Genomic DNA, 22,277 nt, shown 5'->3' with positions numbered 1-22,277 from the left:
GGGAGCCGCGGCGGTCGACTCGCCACCGTGAGGATGGCCAGGTAAGTCGAACTAAGATACTTCGACTTCTACGCGAATAGCGTAGCTGAAGTGGCGTATCTTAGTTCAACCCACCCCCCCGCTAACATAGCCCAGGCCTCAATGTAGCTTATTTCTCCCGAGTTTACAGAAATGAGCTACACACTGCTGTAACTGCATCCACACCCATTCAACTGCATGTTTCTAGACGGACAGAGCCGCACAAACCCCCCCCACTCAGACCAGCCCTTTGAGCTATAGCAAGGCTTACTAGCGTGGCGAGGGAGCGAGGTGGGATGCCGGGGTCATTAAAGATGGAGTTCATTGAAGATTTTACATGCAGTAGCACATCACAAGGCTGAAACAGGCACTTTTTAGATGGCTGCTGGTTTATAAGTTTGTGTTCAGAGTCGCATGCAAAATAAATCCGGCTTCCAAGACACGGAACTTCCCCCTCCTCCAGGCTTTGGGGAAAGTGGAGAAAAAAAGTTTAATTGAGAAATAAGTTCCAAGAGCCATGGGCTTTTGAAAAGGGAAAAAATCAAAACACACAAAACCCATCTCTGCCAATTAAACCTCACAAAGTAGAGGATCTCATTTGAATGTCTGAGCTATTTACATCTTTGATGGAAGCGTGAATGCTTTATGGCAAAAACTTAAATATGGTAATTAAGTATGAAACTCCCCACAGCTGTTTACAATTTAAGCTGTCACATCTGAATCAAGTTTAATAGACCCAGCTACCGTTGAGAATTGCCCATGAACTAAAAATATGGACTAATTATATGCCAGAGCCGGGTAGCTATACATACCGAACCTTGTGTTAGAGTCTTAGATGCCAGGCTCTGGTATCGCAGTATCAGTTTACCTTTGATCAGCATGGCGTTCACACATTTTGTGTGTGGACAAAGAGATTCTACTTTCCACCACAAAAGGCCTGGGAGAACTTTTTTTTATTTTGAGGAAGATGTATTGAGCTGATGTACCAAAGAGATAATTCTTTTAGCACTGGAGAGATTTAAATTTTAATTTGCAGAGAGTCTCTTATCTTGGCAGCGCAAAGACGGGGCTGTGCTTTGCAGCCAGGAGAGAACTGGTTGCTTCCATTACGTTCCCCGCTCCCCCAGAGAGGTGGAGGAAAGGGACGGAATATTAACACTGCCATTCATGCCTGGAGAGGAAGGAGGTGTTTGGAGCGGGGGGTCTGGCCCACGCTGCTGGGGGCAAAGTTTCTCTCTTCTCTGCCCCAGCCTGACTGAAAGACGCTTGCTGCAGGGGCAATGCCATAGGAGCTGGGATGAGGAAACCTACCCCGACTCCCCCATGATGTGAGAACAGTTGTTGCTGCAGCCTTTGTTCTGATTACGCTCCCGATTTGGGGGGAAAAAAAAGATGGGAATGGCAGAAATAAGGGCATGAAGCAGGCAGGGTGTCGTTTAGAGTTACAGCTCCCTGCCTAGATCACATCCCGGCTCCCCGAGAGGCTGAGTTCCAGTGTGCAGGGGATGAGCACTTCCAGCCCCTGCATTGGTTCCTCCACAGAAAGGGGCTTCTGCTGCTCTGTGTCTGGGGTATGCATAGGTCTGGTCCCCCCATCCTACTGGAGCAGGCAGAGGAGGACACCCCCCCCCCCGTTTTCTAGCACACACACTTTAAGCCCAGCCCCCCTCGATTCACCCACATCTCCACCGCAAGGTCTCTCTGGCACATCAGTCCCTCCCTCCCCATTGTGTGAATGGAGGAGATCTAATCGCTCTCTACACCCACTCACAGCTTATGCCCAGTGACCCATTTCTCTCCCTTGCCAACTCTTAAGTGCTGGGCCTTAGCCCACGCTGGCCAGCTCAAAAAAGCTCCCACCTTATGCGATACATTGAGCCGGAGGGGGGCGGGGGGGGGGGGGGGGGGAAAAACCCCCCCCACCAAAAAAAGACCCCAATCACTCTGCTCAGAACAAAAGCAGCCGGTTATTCCCCAGCTCTGACGAGTCTCCTTAGTAAGTGTTACCATCTCGTGTTTCACGCTGTGCGTCACTTACAGCGCAATGGCGCTAAATTTGCCATCCAGTGTATTAACAAACGTATCACGGGCTTCAATAATGAGAGAGAGAGAGAGAGAGCGCGCGCGCGCTCTTAAAAAGTGAGCCACAAAGCAGGGGGGAAAGTTGAGGTGAAGCAGGAGCGGGGAACGAACACACACAAATGCCTTGTGCTGCCTGGCCACTTTCCTTTTTAAGATTCTTTCCCACCCATGGAAGAATCCAGTATTCTGGCTGCAACGGTAGCCTCACCAAACACGCCTACAGTCTTACTGCAGCCATGGGGAACCAGGGACAATGCAGAAATGATGCTGCCTGGCATTTCATTAAGTGAGGAAGTGCCAGGAGAATTTTGGCAGGCGGGAGGGGTTGGAGACAGTGTAGCAAATGCTACTCTCGTCCTCCCTTTAAGATAAAGGCCCCCTTCCCACCCGGCCTGATTATTAGAAGCTTCAGTTCTGCTCATCTTTAAGCATGCGACTAAGTACCATTGACTTCAGTCAGGCTAAACATGTGCTGAACTCTAAGCACACTGAAGTATTGATGGGATCAGGGCCTTCAAGTAAATTTCCAGGCTCAACTGTCATTTTTTACTCCGCATTTTGCCTCTTTAATAGGGGACTCACTTCTGAGAAAGGGAGATGGGTCCTCACCTCCTGGGGGCATGCAGCCTAGTGGTCAGACTAGCGGAGATCCTGGCGCTCCCATAAGAAACAGACCAAGTTGCGGGTTCTCAGCACCTCAAAGTCAAACCCAGCAAGGAATTTAAAAGTTCCTCCCGACATCAGCACAAAAGCGACCTAACAGATTAGATCTGCCCCTCCCCTCAGCACGTACGCAGGTTGATTTAGCCTCGCTACATCCTATGACACGCTCGGGCTGTACCGTGCTTCCAGAGACGCAGTGCGGCTGACAGCCCCGAGCCATGTCTGCGAGCACAGGGACGCCAATACCTGCAGGCAGAGCAGTTTGCCGGATCAGGCCCTTAGATCAGTAAGCAAGGTCCCTGCCCCGAGGAGCTTACGAAGCACTGAACCCTGCCCACCGCTCTGGTAACAGCCGTACGGACCCGCGCCCTCCTTTCTACTGACCAGTTTCCGTTTGGGGCAGAGGAAAGCGTGACACTCCAGGTTCTCGTTGTGCTGGCTCTGAGCAATGTAGGCAAACACTTTATCGTGGCTCTTGTCTGCGGTGCAATAAGAGATCCTGAAAGTCAGAGCGAGGGACAGTTAGACACTTGGCTTATAGCAGGGTGGGCAGGGCACCAGCTCGCGCACTGAACTCAGACCTAGCAGGCTGGAGGTCAGATTCAGCATGGCAGACACAGAGGGAACATGAATACCACCACGTTCTAAGAGAACCCAGTTGGAGATTGGGGGAAACTCTTGGCCTGAATGAAGACAAGCCCCATTTTAGGCTTCAGAACCACAACTGTGAAGGCAGCAAAGCGGGACGGAAGGGGAGCAGAGCCACACACCGAATGATGCCTTTGGTGGGGTTACAGCCGCTGAACAGGAGTCTTTACCTTTGCTCAAGGGAAGGAAACTCTTTGCCTGGGTTTTGTGAGGTGCTAGTTTTTTGAGCTGGGCAAGAGACACTTTGCAGCGAGAACAATCTCATGGATATTCTCTTCCAGCAAGGAGAGAGCCCGAGTTGTTCCAGCATCACAAATTACTCCGGAAGCTCCCCTGTGTGTGCTTCAGTCAGAGAGAGAAGCAGACGTCGGGGACCAGGAAAGTCTGTCCGAAAGGATGAGCCTCAAACTCCAGGAGATCTGCTCTAGCAGCTGCAGGCATCCTTGAACTCAGTGGGCCATGGGGAATTCACTCAGGCTGCCGTTTGAGGGACATTCCCTCTGAGGGGCTGCTTTCTCCTCAGCCAGGCAGGCAGCGCTTTGCATTTCTGAACAAGGGTTTGGCCAGCAAGCAGGGTGCCCTTTGACCAGGCATTGGCCAGGTTAGCAGACTAGAAATGCGCCTGTGTAGAGTGTGGGGGGAGGATCCTCAGAATTCTGAGAGTTTCCTTCCCACCACTACCCCGCCCGCCCCCCGTCCCTCTGTGCCGGTATTCACACAGGGATCTGATACTCCCATTTTACATCAGTGAGTGTCACTGTGACACGTGGCAGCTGAGTCACTGAAATGCAATGCAAGGGGCACATACAACGGTCAGTAATTTAATCTAGCAGGCCACTGAAGATGTGACCTCCCCACAAGACAGGTTCCAAGAAAACCCTGAAGAGGATTAGAGGAAGAAAGGGGGGCCCCGTAGTTAATCTTCTCACGGCACCAGATTCTCCATTCAGCCCTTGCTCGCACGACTGTCCCCTAGGAAGGGGCAAGTGCATCTCATTTCCCAGGCAGACTTAAAAAGCCACAGTCGAGATTTATTTACACTTTCATTTCATTTCTTTTTGTGCATCAGGTTACTTTTGCTCACTGGCCTACATTTTGCCTTGCCGAGCGGTGTCATACTTTGTATGAGGCACTTCAGGTTTATTCCCTTCCGTCATTTGCTTTCAAAGCAGCCAGGTTGGTCTTTCTGAAAACTGCAGCAAAACTTCCTGGATGCGTGTCACACACACACACACACACACACACACACACACACACACACCCACCTCATAGCAACCCCCACTGTTCACCTCCATGTACAATCATCATTCGTTTTCAATGGCACGGCAGGGTCATTCACACCAGCCTCTGAAGTTAATCGGTTTTGTAACTGGAAGGCAACTCACCACACACAAAGGGGCGAGTCTGAACACCACCTACAGCGTCACCGGGGCTGCGTTTTAAGCTGCAGCGAGTCCGTTAGGATCCTGCCTGAGCAGAGTCGTGAAGAGATTACAGTTTCTGCCGGTGACGTCTGAGTTTGCCTGATAAAAGTTACAGGTTTGAGGGGGAGTGCTCCAGAGACCACAGCTGTCGGTTCAAGCATGACCCGGCACACGGGGGAAGAAATTACTTTGGGCAATAAAAGAAAGCTTGCAAGAGAAAATTAAATTCATGCACATCAACCCTCCCTCCTTTAGGGAAAGTCATTTCTTCAACCAAAGTGGTATTGTTTTACAGAACTGCTTCTGATGTTGTCAGCTGCCTTAAGACACGCAGACTTCAGTCAACTCAGAGAATACCTTTGTATAAACATGGACCGGAAGGGACAGCTTCACCGTTCTCTGTTCAAGTGTCCAAGCTGAATTCAAAGCAGCAGCTAACTATGCAGACCTCAGGTCTGCACTCACTTGTTTTCCCACCTCTTGCCCTCCCCCGTAGCATAGTGCTACTGATTTCAGTAGACCAGGATTAATCTGGAGTGACTAAGAGAGCAGAATTGGATGCCAGGTCTGCAGCTGTTAACTTTTAAGTGTGAGGGGGCTTATGGGAAGAGAAGATTGCAGAAGGAACTCCACTCTGATGCGTTTTAACATGGCCATGTTTATCCAGTTAACTGTGTAGAGCAAGGAAGGTCAATGGTCTTTGTCCAGACCCTCAGTGATCCAAAGGGCTCCTATGAACTGACCACTAGGCAATGCAAAATGCCACTACCCTGTATTTCAGTTTGGGCCGGGGGGAGGAGACGTACAACAATACTCCAAGACAGGGGAGGATGGAAGGAGGCATGGAATACAGGAGTCATCAGACTGGATCATACCTGGATCCATCTACTCTAGTACCCAGTCTGACTGTGGCCACACCAGATGCTCAGAAGAAGGTGCAAGAACCCCACAGAAGGCAAGTATGGGATAATCTGCCCCCCACCCCGCCACATTAGATTATAACGACAGAAGAGACCATTGTGATCATCTAGTCTGATCTCCTGCACAACAGGCTGTACAGCTTCGCTGACTTAATTCCTCATCCTGGTCTTTAGCATTACCGAGTGGTACAGGCCCTGAACCTAAAGCCATGGTAGGAGTGGGAGAGGGGAAAGAAAGTTAGAGCTGACCCCTTTGAAGTGGGAAAATCCAGCTGGCTGAGTACACCACCACCCCTAGATGGAACTTTAAAGGAGCTGCATTTAACCTGGAACCGGATTAACGCCTGGGAAAGCTCCTGCCATTCCCTGCTTATCAGCAGTGGCTGCACATGCCTCTTGCTGTAGCTCGACCACTGGTTTTAACTTCGGAACCACTTTCGATACCTAAAGTCAGAAGTCTGAGGTCTATTAAGCTGCCTTAAAAGTAATCTGCCTTTTGCTCGCTTCAGAGCAAGTTCGGGCTCCTGGGAGGAGCTGAGCTGTTAATGTTGGAAGCCAAAATCCTCTAGCCACACCACAGCAGCCTGCCCACCTCTCAGCTGGTCTCTCTAGGGTAAAGAGGAGAGTTCAGCCTCCAGGCTCCATTCAGTGCTTGGCCTCTTGTCAGGGAGGCTGGAAGCCCATCAGGGCAGGGACTGCGTGTGCTTTCCCTGCCTACCACAATGAGGCGCCAATCCCACCTGGAATCTCTGGGCACTACACAGTCAATACAACGGCAAGGGGATGAGTCGCGCAAACGGAGGGAGAGAAAGTATTCGCAGAGGGTCAGACATAGCCTTAGCGAGCCTGGAGAGGAGACCGAGCCGTGTAAGTCACCACCCTCCATTCCCGGGCGGAGAGTCCCCCTTTTCCACACAGGAGACCCAGCTGAAGTCTGACGCTAACCACATTTGACCGTTGCCGTTTGTTAGAGCTCACCGCACGACACGGAAGCGATCGCTTCGGGCGGGACAGAACTAGACGACGTCTCAAACATTCCAACCTTCCTCTCCAAGAGGTGCCTCCGTTACCTTTTCCCAGTCTCAGATGCTCTTGGCCCTGCGGTTCTCGTGTGCGTCTGATTCCACAACACTATCAGACGCTCAGTGGATGGGGCACATTCTACAGTCGGGGTCACCAATCTAAATGAACTGCGTGTTTTGTATTTTGCAGAGTTTTTCCTTATCCTTCCCCCTTCTTGGCTCCGTTTATTGCACTAGACAGGTGGTTTCCCTTTGGAGTCTCATGGTGGCTAGTGTTCACTCATCCCCCTCTTCCCGCGTAGCCTCCGCTTTCGATCTTTGCTTTCAAGAACAGATTCGTAAAGATGTTGTCAGCCTCCAGTACAGGTGAAGACTGGAGCCTGATGCATTCTCTCTCCCTAACCTCGCACCAGACTATAAGCTAATACTCCCATCAGTTCGAACAGGAACAGGTTTGGACTCCATACGTTTACACCAGGGGTGGGCAAACTTTTCGGCCTGAGGGCCATATCTGGATATACAAATTGTATGGCGGGCCATGAATGCTCATGAAATTGGGGGTTGGGGTGCGGGAGGGTGTGAGGGCTTCGACGGGGAATGCGGGCTCTGGGGTGGGGCCAGACATGAGGAGTTCAGGGTGTGGGAGGGGGCTCTGGGCTGGGGTGCGGGGGGGGTGAGGGCTCTGGTGTGGGACGGGGGATGAGGGTTTGGGGTTCAGGAGGGTGCTCTGGGCTGGGACCAAGGGGTTGGGAGGGCAGGAGAAAGATCAGGGCTGGGGCAGTGGATGAGGGTGTGGGCATGGGAGGGGGGCAGGGCAGCACTTACCTCAAGCAGCTCCCAGAAGTAGCGGCATATCCCCCCTCCGGCTCCTACGCGGAGGTGCAGCCAAGCGGCTCTGTGCGCTGCCCCGTCCGCAGGCGCCGCCCCTGCATCTCCCATTGGCCGTGGTTCCCTGCCAATAGGAGCTGGGGGGGGGTGGTGGCGCTTAGGTTGGGAGCAGTGTGTGGAGCCCCTTGGCTGCCCCTACGTGTAGGAGCCAGAGAGGGGGGACGCGCCACTGCTTCCGGGAGCTGCATGAAGCCACAGTATGCATGGAGCAGGGCAAGCCCCCAACCCCACTCCCCAGCAGGAGCTCAAGGGCCGGATTAAAATGTCTGAAGGGCCGGATGCAGCCCCCGGGCCGTAGTTTGCCCACCTCTGCTTTACATGCTGAAGTGTCTCCAATAACATACCTGTATATCGAGACATTTTCTATCAGTTCGTTAGTTCCGCTGTCATTTAGGATAATCCCTCTGGGAGATACCTTCAGGGTAACTTTCTGCAGTTTCTTGCCACGTGCTTTAGCCTTGGAAAGGAAAAGCAGATAGATTTACAGGTATATAGCATGGTTACATCCAAAGTTACATCATGGTGGCCAATTACTCACTCTAGATGTGTATTGTTTAATAGACAAATTAATGGCACTTGTTACTATCAGAGACTGATTTTACTACTAGGTACAATAAGCCCTTCATAGGATATCAGGGTTGGAAGGGACCTCAGGAGGTCATCTAGTCCAACCCCCTGCTCAAAGCAGGACCAATCCCCAACTAAATCATCCCAGCCAGGGCTTTGTCAAGCCTGACCTTAAAAACCTCTAAGGAAGCAGATTCCACCATCTCCCTAGGTAACCCATTCCAGTGCTTCACCACCCTCCTAGTGAAAAAGTTTTTTCTAATACCCAACCTAAACCTCCCCCACTGCAACTTGAGACCATTACTCCTTGTTCTGTCATCTGGTACCACTGAGAACAGTCTAGATCCATCCTCTTTGGAACCCCCTTTCAGGTAGCTGAAAGCAGCTGTCAAATCCCCCCTCATTCTTCTCTTCTGCAGACTAAACAATCCCAGCTCCCTCAGCCTCTCCTCATAAGTCATGTGCTCCAGCCCCCTAACCATTTTTGTTGCCCTCCGCTGGACTCTTTCCGATTTTTTCATATCCTTCTTGTAATGTGGGGCCCAAAACTAGACACAGTACTCCAGAGGAGGCCTCACCAATGTCAAATAGAGGGGAATGATCATGTCCCTCGATCTGCTGGCAATGCCCTTTATACAGCCCAAAATGCCATTAGCCTTCTTGGCAACAAGGGCACACTGTTGACTCATATCCAGCTTCTCATCCACTGTAACCCCTAGGTCCTTTTCTGAAGAACTGCTGCCTAGCCACTTGGTCCCTAGTCTGTAGCAGTGCATGGGATTTTTCCGTCCTAAGTGCAGGACTCTGCACTTGTCCTTGTGGAACCTCATCAGGTTTCTTTTGGCCCAATCCTCTAATTTGTCTAGGTCTCTCTGTATCCTATCCCTACCCTCCAGCGTATCTACCACTCCTCCCAGTTTAGTGTCATCTGCAAACTTGCTGAGAGTGCAGTCCACGCCATCCTCCAGATCATTAATGAAGATATTGAACAAAACCGGCCCTAGGACCGACCCTTGGGGCACTCCAGTTGATACTGGCTGCCAACTAGACATGGAGCCATTGAGCACTACCCGTTGAGCCCGACGATCTAGCCAGCTTTCTATCCACCTTACAGTCCATTCATCCAGCCCATACTTCAACTTGCCGGGAAGAATACTGTGGGAGACCGTATCAAAAGCTTTGCTAAAGTCAAGGAATATTAAAATGGTACCTTTGCTGAAGCACTGATTTATGATGGCACCAAGCATGCACCCCCCCATGACATGCTTTGATACTGTGCCCACAGTCCCTGTGGTCAGAGGGACTTTACTGTACTGATTACAGTGTCTGAAGGCTACATGACCGACATGGGTGTAGTCTTGGCAGAGATCAACTGGGCTCCTGCAGAATTTGCCAAGTTCTGCAGAGGTTTAGTTTTCAGTCTGATATCCACGGAAATGCCAGAGCTCTCAGATTACACGTTAGCCAGCAAGAGAGGGGTGACATGCAATGGCGTTTGAACAGAGCTCTCCTCTGGTGGCAGTAATTACACCACACTTGTAATAAGCCATTATCTTCTGTTCACGCTGCCTTAAGTAATCCCAGAAAGGAATAGTTTATTGAAAGCCCCGATCCTCAAGTTACTGAGGAGAGTCAGTGGATATGTGGCCTGAAAAAAAACAAAGACAGGGTCAAGCCCATTTCAGAGTGCACCTTATTAAAAAAAAGGAAGTGACTGTTTGGATATCCTCCACCTAATGCAGTGGTATTTGCACTCAGCTACTAGTGGGTAACTGTACCTTGCTGGCCTATGGACAACTGAAATCAGGGTTTGCTTACAGCCTCTGCAGCGTTAGTTCGACTTCGCTGTCCACTGGCTCGTGAGGGCTGACAAGGCAGGTTGGATTTAAGGAAGCAGCATAGGGACAAGAGCAGCTACAGCTCCGGAGCCATTGCTCAAGCTGGCAGACGCTGTTCCAGAAGTGGCATTCAGTATTCCACAGCGCGGCCAATCCCCGTCAGGCTGCCACCCATCCCCCCAAAATCATGATTTTAAAAAAAATACGTTTCATGGATTTCTGGTTTGAGTCTCCAGGGCACACCGTGGTCCCATTTTCAAGCTCTTCTCTGCTAACACAAGGTCTAGCAATGTCCACTAGGAAGAGTGAGCAGCGTCTCAAATAATCACATGACTCCAGGAGCTGGGGCTTTAATGCCATCATGTACTACAAGGGTTGGCATCGCCAAGCTCCAGTCCGCCACCTCCCTGCTTCTTCTAACAAAGGAATGATGCTTACCTCCTCCCAAATTTGTGGGCCAGCCCAGTGCACGTAGCACTTGTATACTCCAGATACTGCAGGAGTGGGACCTTTGCCAGCTGCTGCGTTGCAGGCCAACCAGGCTGCTCCTGCAGAGTACTAGCTTGGCCACAATGGAGTCCAGACAGAGTCTGCTGTTGCAACACTAGATTTGCAGCACAGTTTGTTCCCCTCGTCTTTACTCAGCATTAGAGGGACGAATGGCTGGAGACTAGACACAACAGGCTTGGACATCTAAGAGCAATGGACTGTTGCCAAAACCATCTCTAACCACCTCTCTGGGCCCAATGCTCTAACTTTGTATCACTCACACATTTAGTGGCTCTTGCAAGTTCACGTTTTCTTTGAATTTTAACCGCCCTTCAAGATAGTCAATTAAGTTCACAGAGGCCAGCAGAGGATAAAAAGCACTAGATTGGCCACATGCTACATTCAGCCACCTGCAGCCCAGTGAAGAGAACCTCAGCTCTCCTCTGGAGTACAGCCTGGGGCATCTCCCACCTGCCAGGAAAGTCATCAGACCAGCACCACTTCAAAGTGCCGACAGCAACGCAACTGGTCCCAGGCCCTCACTCCCCAGCACTGTCCCTCAGTTAAGAGCCTCAAGGAGAGTTGTACTTCCAGGGAGACCTCTTTGGGCGCACACCCAGAGTCCTCTAGCCAAGGGCATGAGCTTCCACCCACCACAGCAATGATCACGCGAGATCCCGGATATAGCACGACTAGCAACCCAAGAGTTAGTAGGCACCCAAGTGAGACAGACGAAAGGTCAGTTTCACGGAGACAGACAACTTCCCAGTACTTTGTAAGCAGACATTTTCGCAAGAGCCATGCACTATTGGGAGACGCCAGAGATCCGGAGCGGAGAAGTGAGCAGTGCCATCCCCAAAGCTTAAGAGGGGAAGGGCCCCGCTCCCCAGTCTCCGCCACGAGGTACACAGCCAGTTGCAATAAAGGTTTAGCAACACTCCCATGAGCTTTAGGGCCAGATGCTCAGCTGGTGCAAATTTGCTTCGCTTTACTGAAGTCTGCAGAGCCAATGACGCTAGCAGAGGCTTTGCCCCTAGGTTTTCGTGCAGGGCTCAGCGGCTGCAGGAGTCATAATCCATCCCAGAATTCAGAGTCGGGGGGAGGAGGGAGGAATTTGTTAACATATCTCGTTTCCCAGACGCCATATCCCCTCCCCCGCCCATTTCACCTCCCTTAAAGTTCAGCCCGTGTCAGGAAGATACTACTCACTGCCTGAAGCATTTGGCCACCACAGTTAGTTTTATGCAGATTAACCATGCGACCGAATCTTTGCCTCATTCCATTTTCTAAGTGTCTAAAGACGCATTAATTTGCTGTAGCACGAGTGGTGAATAAGGATGGACTCCTAAGTAAGTTGCAGTGTTAAATATTTAACAATCGGTAGTTGTACTGCGCTGGCGAGATTAAAGAAGTATCAGTCAGTTGCACGGGAGACTAATTGCCTTTTCAGTGGCCAGGAAAAGGCTGCATGGGTTGTGCTGGTCCCTTCCAATCCACCTCTGGATTGTAAAGCTCAGAGAAGCCCATCCAACCAGGGATGCTAGAACCAGAGGGGCTGGAGGGGTGGCAGCATCCCCTGGCTTGACGTGTTTCCAATCACACATAGGGTTTAGAGTTTGGTTCAATGGCTTTCAGCAGCCGTCCCCCGTCCCCCCATAAAAACTGTTCCAATGCCACTGCATCCAACACAGCCATATGGGGACTGGGAATTCCCATACCAGAGCTCCACTAATCCAATCTCTGGGGAGACAGCGTTTGACATGAAGAGTATATAGGCTGCTTTTAGAGTGGTTGCACCATTAAGTAGTCAAGATTTGGCAACATTTACCTGAGCAAGGTATCTACAATACTAGAGATATCTACTGACAACCCTGACGTTTTCCTAGAACAGTGTGTGACAGCCGTGATTAAGGGTTAACCACAGCTACAGAGAGACAGCAATCACCATTCAAGGCCTTTTCTTCCTATAGGTGGACCCAGTATACCCACGTGAGAGAGTTCTAGCGAGACTGGACAAAGCACTAGGGCAACTGTTCTCAAACTGTGGGTCGGGACCCCAAAGTAGGTCGTAACCCGGTTTTAATGGGGTTACCAGGGCTGGCGTTACACTTGCTGGGGCTGAAGCCAGAAGTCTGAGCCCCATTGCCCAGGGCTGAAGCCGAAGCCTGAGGGCTTCAGGACTCAGGTTACAGCCCCCACCTGCCCAGGGCTGAAGCCCTCAAGCTCTGGCTTCACCTCTTCCCCTACGGTGGGGGGCGGGTCCCAGGCTTCGGATTTGGCCCCCCCATCTGGGGCAGAGGGGGTCGGCCTTCAGTCCCCCTTCCCAGGGTCGTGTAGTAATTTTAAGGGGGGGTCACAGTGCAATTAAGTTTGAGAACCCCTGCACTAGAGAGAGATCATATAACAGGTTTTATTCCACCTAAACCCCACAGTCCTTCTGGGCCCCCTCATCATCATCTCCTGGCTTCTTACGCAAAACCCCAGGAAACGGGTGTGTATAGGAAGCATTTACATCTAGGACGTGTGTTCAAGAATCATTTGCTTCAACACAAGGAAGAGAAGCATCTGCATTGTTTGGTTTTGCAGAGATCTCCTTTGTTAGGAGTCAGAGCCACTTAGAACCCTGATGACACTCACCATTGCCACAATTCTTTTGACAGCAGCTGCTGAGAGGTCTTCTCCTTTGGGCTGTTCCACCAACGTCATGCCCATGTACTTTAGGTTGAAGAGCATTCCCTCCAGTAGGGTCTCTCTGGTGTCGGTCCAGTTTTCTGGTAGCTCTGAGGAATAGCAAAGATCTTTAGTCTCAAGCATACTACGACTTGAGTAGTGATTTCATTAAGCATGAAAATGCTGCAAGGTGATACAAATGCGGGCAACTGGCTCATCTGCATCTCACGTACTTTTGCCCAGGTGTCAGAGGGGACCATGGAATGCCGCTACACAACTGTCACGGCTTGGAGGTGTTTGAGAGAGTGCTAGCTACCGAAAGTACTTCAGTGATCATCGCTCCTACTGCCCCATCACTGTGGCATCTCTGCACAAGAAGTATCTTAGCATTATTCAGGTAGAACAATGCTACTCTGCCCTCAGTGAAGACTTCACAGAAACCCAGCTTGAAGGGAGATATCCAGGCCAGGAAGAAAAACTCCCAAGGCCAGGCCTTGGGAAAGAGGTGCATGACCTCGGTGGAGAGAGACTCACAGCCTGATCTCCCACTGAAGGGAGAAGACAAGACCCTACAGCCCATCTGCTTTTGCCTCACACAGTTCAGTAAATGAGCGGCAACACCCCCACAATAGAGCAATATGGCCATGAACACCCATCCTCTGCAGGGGGAGGAAAAAAAAAAAAAGTCACCCATGCCCAATTTGGCTCCCCTAAGCATTGCCCTATGGCCAATTCCTCAAGCACTGGAGCAAAGGTTCCTCAGGAGAGCCAGGTTGCTAGGAGTAAGTTTATTTAAAGCCAGTCCTTCCCCCCCCGCACAGTTTGCTGCAGCTGGTGATCTAGCCAGAGGAGTGTGCCAGGTGGTAGAGTCACCAGAGAGGACTAACTAGCACATACAATTCTGCAGCCATCCCAATGGATCACACCTTCCCTATGTGCTCCTGAACAAAGCTCCTCTAGGACCAGCCAATCCCTAATTAACTGCTAAATGGATTATGAATTAGCAAAAGTTGTGCCAGGGTGAACATTACCTCACACGTCTCTGGAGTGGCGCAGCTATTAACAGCACAAGCCAAGAAAAGGACCGTCGAGGCGTTTCAGTCCAAACAAACACCCACGGCCAGACTTAAAACGGTGTTGCTCTGCTTACCGCTGTCCCCGCCCTCAGGGCAGACGAGGGGAAGCAAAGCGGGGGGGTACGCACAAGTTAGGGTGCAGCTGAACCCAAGCCCATGCACAGAGCTGGAGTCGTGTGAGCGATCGCCCAAAGGGAGAGTACGCGGCTGCTAATAACTGAACTGCACTAGCTGTCTTAGCGATCACCCCCAACGAGGGAGAGCGCGCACGTCTGCGTCCAATACTGATGGGAAAGGATTGTTCTTTGCACTCACTTATCTCCTGTTTCGCCATCCCAGCCCGTAGCCCAGTGGCTCTCTACCGTTCCAGACTACTGTACCCCTTTCAGGAGTCTGATTGGTCTTGCATACCTACCCCCCCCCCTCCCCACAAGCTTCACCTCACTTTAAACTACTGGCTTATAAAATCAGACATAAAAATACAAGTGTCTCAGCACGCTATTGCTGACTCATTTTTACCACCTATTATAAAATACATCAATTGGGATATAAATATTGTACTTGCGTTTCGGTGGATAGCGTACAGAGCAGTATAAACAAGTCCTCGTCTGTATGAAATGTTAGTTTGTACTGACTTTGCTAGAGCTTTTTAAATGTAGCCCGGTATAAAACTAGGCAAATATCTAGATGAGTTGGGGTACCCCCTAGAACCGAGGTGGGCAAACTACAGCCCGGCGGACCGTCCTGCCCGGCTTTTGAGCTCCTGGCCGGGGAGGCTAGCCCCCGGCCCCTCCCCCGCAGGAGTGTGCAACCACGCCGCCGCGCGGGCAGCGCTCTGGGCGGGGCTGCGCGCTCCTGCAGGGCAGTGCGTCCGGCTCCGACCAGGCAGCATGGCTGCCAGACATGCTGCTCTGAACGGTATGGTAAGGGAGTGGGGGGGGGATAAGGGGCAGGGGGTCCCAGGGGGCACTCAGGGGACAGGGAGCAGTTGGATGGGGTGGGGGGGTGGGGGGGGGGGGGGGGGGGGGGGGGGGGGGGGGGGGGGGGGGGGGGGGAGAGTTGGATAAGCGTGGGAATCCCAGGGGCCTGTCAGGGAAAAGGGGTTGTGGATAGGGGTCGGGGCAGTCAGGGAGCAGGGGAGGGTTGTGGATAGGGGGTGAGGGGTCCCAGGAGGGGGCGGTCAGGGGACAGGAGCAGGGGGGGTTGGATGGGTCAGGGGTTCTGAGGGGGGGCAGTCAGGGGGCAGGAAGTGGGAGGGGCGGATAGGGGGTGGGGGCCAGGCTGTTTGGGGGAGGCACAGCTTTCTCTACCCAGCCTTCCATACAGTTTTGCAACCTTGATGTGGCCCTCAGGCCAAAAAGTTTGCCCACTCTTGCCCTAGAAGATCTGTGTACCCGCAGGGGTACATACCCCTGGCTGAGAACCACTGCTTAGCCTGCAAGAAGAGTTGCTTCCTTACCCATGAAGTGCAGGGCCCAAGGACTGCACGTTCTCAGGCAGGCCAGCACAGCTCACCCTGCGGCTAGTGTGAAGAACCTCCTGAAAACCCACCAGGCAGCTCCCAAGACGGAGAGCCTGGCTTCACAGGGCGAACAGGAATTGCTCTGCAGCAGCCCCTTCTGTGCACATTAGCGATTCCTGTGGAGCAGGACTAACCGACGTCAGTCAGAGCGAACCCCTCCCCACGATGCACGCTTCACTGAGCTCTGCTAGGCACGGGAACGGAGACAGGAAGCTTGCACAATAGCATTTAAACATTCCAGGCCAGATCCTCAGCTGGGGTTAATCCACATGGCGGTTATAAACTGGTGCAGCTCCATTGGACTCAATGGAGCGACACAGGCAGAGGATCCAACCCTCGGTTTTGAAAGAACAGGGAGAGATTGTGTCAATACAGCAATCATGTACATGTCGTAGCAGTAGAGAGACCAGAATAGAGGCTTGTGCAGGCTATTGTTTGACGCCAATCTGAACAGATCAGGTTTTGTTGTTTCCCGAAAGGCCTCACATGGCTTCCTCCCCCAGGCAAAGACCATCTCTAGTGGCAAGATAATTGTACTAGACTTCTCCAGTTTCCTACTGCTGTGCGAGGTAGGGGACCCCTGATGAGCGAGTGGGTAGGATCGATCACAGCACGGAAACACCAATTCATCACCCCCATAGCTAGTGATTTTAGAAGAGGCATATTGTGGCACTGAAGAGGGGGAGCAGGACTGGAACGGAGACCTGGATGCTAAAGGAGACGTGTTGGCAGTTCAGTCATACTAAGACTAAATGCATCTAGTTCAGGGGTCGGCAACCTTTCAGAAGGGGTGTGCCAAGTCTTCATTTATTCGCTCTAATTTAAGGTTTCGTGTGCCAGTCATACATTTTAACGTTTTTAGAAGGTCTCTTTCTATAAGTCTATAATATAGACCTAAACTATTGCTGTATGTGAAGTAAATAAGGCTTTAAAAATGTTTAAGAAGCTTCGTTTAAAATGAAATTAAAATGCAGAGCCCCCCGGACCGGTGACCAGGCCCCGGGCAGTGTGAGTGCCACTGAAAATCAGCTCGTGCGCCGCCTTTGACACGCGTGCCGTAGGTTGCCTACCCCTGCTCTAGTTCATCGGTGTCCAAGACCTCATTCATCCGCTCTAGAATTCCTCAGAGCCTCCGGGATAGAACCCAGAGCCTCTTGCTCAGAGCAGGCCCCTGCTACCAGAAGTAAAGGACATTCCTCTTCCAGCAATACTTAGACTAAGTCAAGCAATTTTATTTCACACCAATAGGGGCAGTGGTGCACATATCCTAATCAGTTCATTCCTACTGTGCTAGTCTGGTGCACGCATTTAATTTTTCACAAGGCTTTACTTATAACTAGAGACAAGGTCTCTGCCCCCCAGAGAAATTCCCAGGGAAGCTGCTAGGAGCATGGGAGGCTATTTTCGCTCCTATCTATGGAAGGCACGAAAGAGGGCACCAAAGGATGGGGGCCATTGAATGGTTGATCTAGAGGAAGAGATGGGTCTTGTCCTATCCCCACTGGAGTGAGTGTCCGCATGCTGGCAAGGAGGCGTTTACAGCACACTGCAGGGATCTCACTGCGGGAGAAGGAAGCCAGTGAAGAAAGGTTAGTGGTTCTGCTATTGTGTAGCAGGGTCTCATGTTACGCTTTCAAATCATCGCACAGGGAATACTGCCCAGGGGCCTTCGGCCTTTTCCACCTCATCTAGTAGCAGAGGCAGCAGCATTAACCAGCCTCCAGACCTCTAAGGGTCTGGTGCTCATTTCAGAGACACCAAGGATCCTTCTCCGGGAAAGTTACATTAAAGGTCCGAGTGCTTCTTCCACCACCATCCAGCTACTGCAGCACTGTCAGATTAGCCATGCTCACAGACGGGCGTGGAGGGTGCTCTGTGCGTGGTATCTGACTACAGGTGGCCCAACACCATCACCCACCTCGTCAGCAAGAAGTATTGTTTAGCAGAAGTGTCTCGGGTGCTGCTCTGCCCCACATCCACCCTTTCTCAAACTGCATCAAACCCCCACACTCCCTTTCCCAGTAGTGGCAGCTACAGTAAGTCTTCAAGACAGTCCACTCCAGCCCCCATTCCAAGTGAGCTTTGGTCCCCTCAGATGCAAGTGAGCATCTGGCAATGTGTAGGTACAGGCCAACCATGCTAGCAGGCAGAGCACACTAGGGGCATGTCCCTGCTCACGCTCGAACAGTGCAGGTACAGACAGCGTAGCTAGCAGGACTCTGCTTAGGAGACTCAGGTACAGACACCCGAACCCTGTGGGTACGTACGCTACATGGCTCTCTACGTGCCCTGCTATTTTTAGCAGGGTCGTGTCTCCCTGCACCGGAGCCAAAGCGCCCTGTCAAGAGCTGCACGCCACAGAGTAGATACAGCCTCTTTTCACTGCAGTATCTAGCTCCACACATGCAGTATAGATGTATTGTATGAATCAGGACGGAGCAAACCCCTGCCACGCCTCCAGTGCTTTAGGACGGCAGGGTCACAAGGCCACAACTCCACCTCCACCGCCTCTTCTGCTGAGCAGAGCTGCAGGTGCTCTCCACAGCAGGTAATTCCCCAGCACTCTCTGCTCTGCGCACACGCTTTTACAGAGAACACCACCATGTAATCCTAAACCAGAGGGCGGCTTCACCCTGATGCAGCGCAGGGACAGGGAGCGGTTACCCTGGTGACTCATACATCCCGGAGCAGGGCTCATTCAGGGCTCTGACTGGTTGTGGAGAGGAACCTGCACTGCTAAGTTTTGGGGCCAGGTGCAGTTTCATGGTGCAGATTAGCTTGGAGGGGTAGAGGCTGCAAGATCTGTAAAGCGCTTTGAAATCTATGCACTACATCAGCAGTAGTCAATTGGCAGACTGTGGGCCAAAGCCAGACCTCCAGGCGCTTTGGAATGGATCCCAAAAATCTTTTTATTTACTTATTTTCTCTGGAATCTGGCCAAAAAATTTGGACCTTGACAAAAAAAAATAATAATAATTGACTACCCTTGCACTACACTGTCAAGATCTTTCTGCAGTGTGCATTGGAAGGGCTACAGCAGAATCAGATCATTCGATTTTAGGGTTTTGTTGAATTAAATATGAAAGTGCATAAACAGTCATTCCTGGGGACAGTAAATCGGATATCAAACTGTATTTTATGCTTCCCCCTAGATGTGATCCAATAAGTGTGTAGTACCATCTCTGGAGCAGTTAGAGGCAACACTGGCTTCTGGCACCCTGGGATGAACACAAAGCAATCAAAAACAATGAGGTGTCCTTGTTGCACCTTAGAGACTAACAAATTTATTTGGGCATAAGCTTTCGTGAGCTAGAACCCACTTCATCAGATCAGGGAACACAACAGTGCTAATACTGACATCATTAGGTTTCAGAGAAACACCCCCTTTGAAACAGAAGATAGTAGTTCAGCTGTTTCAGGCTGTCTGAAGACTCAAATATAAAGTCACTCATTTGTTTACATATGAATAGTAGAGCTGTCAATCGCAGTTAACTCTTAAAATTAACTCAACAAAATTAATCACAATTGCAGATTTAATCACACTGTTAAACAGAATGCCAATTGAAATGTATTAAATATTTTGGATTTTTTTCTACATCTTCATATATATTGTATTCTGTTGTAATTGAAATCAAAGTGTATATTATTTTTTGTTACAAATATTTGCACTGTAAAAAAGATAAACAGTATTTTTCAATTCACCTCATACAAGTACTGTAGTGCAATCTCTGTCATGAAAGTGCGATTTACAAATGTAGATTTTGTGTGTGTGTTACATACCTGCACTCAACAACAAACACCTAAAACTTCAGAGTCTACAAGTCCACTCAGTCCTACTTCTTGTTCAGCCAATCGCTCAGACAAACAAGTTTGTTTACATTCACAGGAGAGAATGCTGCCGCTTCTTATCTACAATGTCACCAGACAGTGAGAACAGGCATTTGCAGGGCACTTTTGTAGCTGGCATTGCAAGGTATTTATGTGCCAGATATGCTAAACATTCATATGCCCCTTCATGCTTCAGCCACCATTCCAGAGGACATGCTTCCATGCTGATGATGCTCGTTAAAAAAATAATGCGTTAATTAAATTTGTGACTGAACTCCTTGGGTATTGTATGTCCCCTGCTCTGTTTTACCTGCACTCTGCCATATATTTCATGTTTAGCAGTCTCAGATGATGACCCAGCACATATTATTCATTTTAAGAACACTTTCGCTGCAGATTTCACAAAACACAAAGAAGGTACCAATGTGAGATTTCTAAAGATATCTTCAGCACTTGACACAAGGTTTAAGAATTTGAAGTGACTTCCAAAATCTGAGAGGGACGAGGTGTGGAGCATGCTTTCAGAAGTCTTAAGAGAGCAACACTCTGATCCAGAAACTACAGAACCCGAACCACCAAAAAAGAAAATCAACTTTCTGCTGGTGGCATCTGACTCAGATAATGAAAATGAACCTGCGTCAGTCTGCACTGCTTTGGATTGTTATTGACCAGAACCCGTCATCTGCATGGACGCATGTCCCCTGGACTGGTTGTTAAAGGGACATATGAATCGTTAGTGCATCTGGCATGTAAATATCTTGCGACGCTGGCTACAATGGTGCCATGCGAACGCCTGTTCTCACTTTCAGGTGACACTGTGAACAAGAAGCGGACAGCATGATCTCCTGCAAATGTAAACAAACTTGTTTGTCTGAGCGATTGGCTGACCAAGAAGAAGGTGTGAGTGGACTTGCAGACTCTAAAAGTTTACATTGCATTCAAAAATAAAAACAGTTCTCTTTTTGTACATAATTCTACATTTGTACGTTCAACTTTCATGAGAACTTGTATAAGGTGAACTGAAAAATACTATTTCTTTTGTTTTTTCACAGTGCAAATACTTGTCATCAAAAATATATACAAAATGAGTCCTGTACACTTTGTATTTGTTGTAACTGAAAATGTAGAACACATCCAAAAATATTTAAATAAATGGTATTCTATTATTATTTAATCACGATTAATCTTTTTAATCAGTTGACAGCCCTAATGAATAGTTCTCTTTCTACCCATAGTGTTGCAAATGTAGAGTCCCCCCCTTCATTTTAAAGAACAAAAGCTTGCCTTATGCAGCAGGGAGCGGATTCTGTGCAGTACTGGAGGGCACACAGGGTAAAAAAAAAAAAGTCATCAGGGTGACAGTACAAAAATACCAAGATTAAGAGTTAGACACAGAACATGATAGTCTGTTAAGGAGACAGAAGTATAGCATGACCTCTTTTCCACGCTCACCCAGGCATCTATAACGTGCCCAGCATTGTAATTACACAAAGATTTAACGGGTCTTAGAACTTTTAGGAACGAGGCCACCTTTGCACACCATGTCTGAAACCACCGCGTCTCCATTTCCCCTCCCCCACAAAACAAACATTCCCAACTCGGTCAGGTCTCCAGGACAAACCCGTCAGCTTTCCACAACCTGAGACATATGCCAGGTAGGAACCCTCGTTTTCCAGAGAACATGGCATCTCCCTTCTGCAACAGCAAGCAAGCAAGGGGAGGCAGCAGATCGAGATTTCACCCGAGTCTGTCCAACTACTCCCTGTTTCAAGGTTTGCCGAGCGTTGGCAGCAGCCACTGAATGCGATACGGCACGACGGGACTCGCCGTTTGGGGGAGAACATGCAAGTCCATCTGAGCCTGACGAATCCTTGCTTTGGCAGCGGTTTTGCTTTGCAAGGAGAGGCACAGAAGCCACCAGCTGTGGCCAGAACAGGTGGGCGGACTGTAGAGACTACAGCTCCGTTGGCAATCTATTACACCACCACCTGCATCCCTCCAGATTTTGGAACTTCAGTGACAAGCCAGGGAGGTTTTGGATCGGACCTATCAGCTGTGCTTCGGTAAGCAGCATGAATCATGTCATCCCTGCACTGTGCCCATCTGTTCTGGCCTGATGAGCAGATGAATAATGCCCCATATTCCTGAATAGTGGAGGATAGTGGTATCAAGGGGGGGGGCTGTAGCCATGTTGTTTATCTGTGCGGCCGGGCCAGTAAGCCTAGGAGAGCCACCGCAGGCCTAGCCTGAAGGCAGGCAAGGGGCAGGAAAGAGGAGTGAGCAGCAGCAGCACTGAACCCTTTTGAACACACATGTGCATGGCAGGATTCTGGTCTCTTTCCCAGCCCTATCCACTCCCAGCCCCAGAGCAGACACTGGAGAATCACAAAAGGTCCTGTGGCACCTTTGAGACTAACAGAAGTACTGGGAGCATAAGCTTTCGTGGGTAAGAACCTCACTTCTTCAGATGCAAGTAATGGAAATCTCTGCCTCTGGAGATTTCCATTACTTGCATCTGAAGAAGTGAGGTTCTTACCCACGAAAGCTTATGCTCCCAGTACTTCTGTTAGTCTCAAAGGTGCCACAGGACCCTCTGTTGCTTTTTACAGATTCAGACTAACA

General features: G+C 50.2%; 1 protein-coding gene and 1 long non-coding RNA gene across 5 annotated transcripts in view; one reads left to right on the top strand and one right to left on the bottom strand.

Moving 5' to 3' along the window:
• LDLRAP1 (low density lipoprotein receptor adaptor protein 1) overlaps nucleotides 1-22,277 on the bottom strand; it is a 41,332-nt gene that overhangs the window by 12,546 nt on the left and 6,509 nt on the right. For all 3 annotated transcript variants that reach the window (XM_034754021.1, XM_034754020.1, XM_034754022.1), the window contains exons 2-4: nucleotides 13,197-13,339; nucleotides 8,010-8,122; nucleotides 3,148-3,262 (exon numbers count right to left, since the gene is read on the bottom strand). In XM_034754021.1, the coding sequence (XP_034609912.1) occupies nucleotides 3,148-3,262; nucleotides 8,010-8,122; nucleotides 13,197-13,339 (371 nt within the window). The remainder of the gene's footprint in view (nucleotides 1-3,147; nucleotides 3,263-8,009; nucleotides 8,123-13,196; nucleotides 13,340-22,277) is intronic.
• Nucleotides 17,137-22,277, top strand: part of LOC117868227 — a 7,865-nt gene continuing 2,724 nt past the window's right edge. For both annotated transcript variants that reach the window (XR_004643585.1, XR_004643586.1), the window contains exons 1-2: nucleotides 17,137-17,416; nucleotides 21,428-21,718. This is a non-coding gene — a long non-coding RNA (uncharacterized LOC117868227). The remainder of the gene's footprint in view (nucleotides 17,417-21,427; nucleotides 21,719-22,277) is intronic.

This window comes from Trachemys scripta, chromosome 20 (genome assembly GCF_013100865.1).
Source record: "Trachemys scripta elegans isolate TJP31775 chromosome 20, CAS_Tse_1.0, whole genome shotgun sequence".
Classification (NCBI taxonomy): domain Eukaryota; kingdom Metazoa; phylum Chordata; order Testudines; family Emydidae; genus Trachemys; species Trachemys scripta.
The sequence above is the reverse complement of the archived record's forward strand: the minus strand, read 5'-3'. Positions and strand labels throughout refer to the sequence as shown.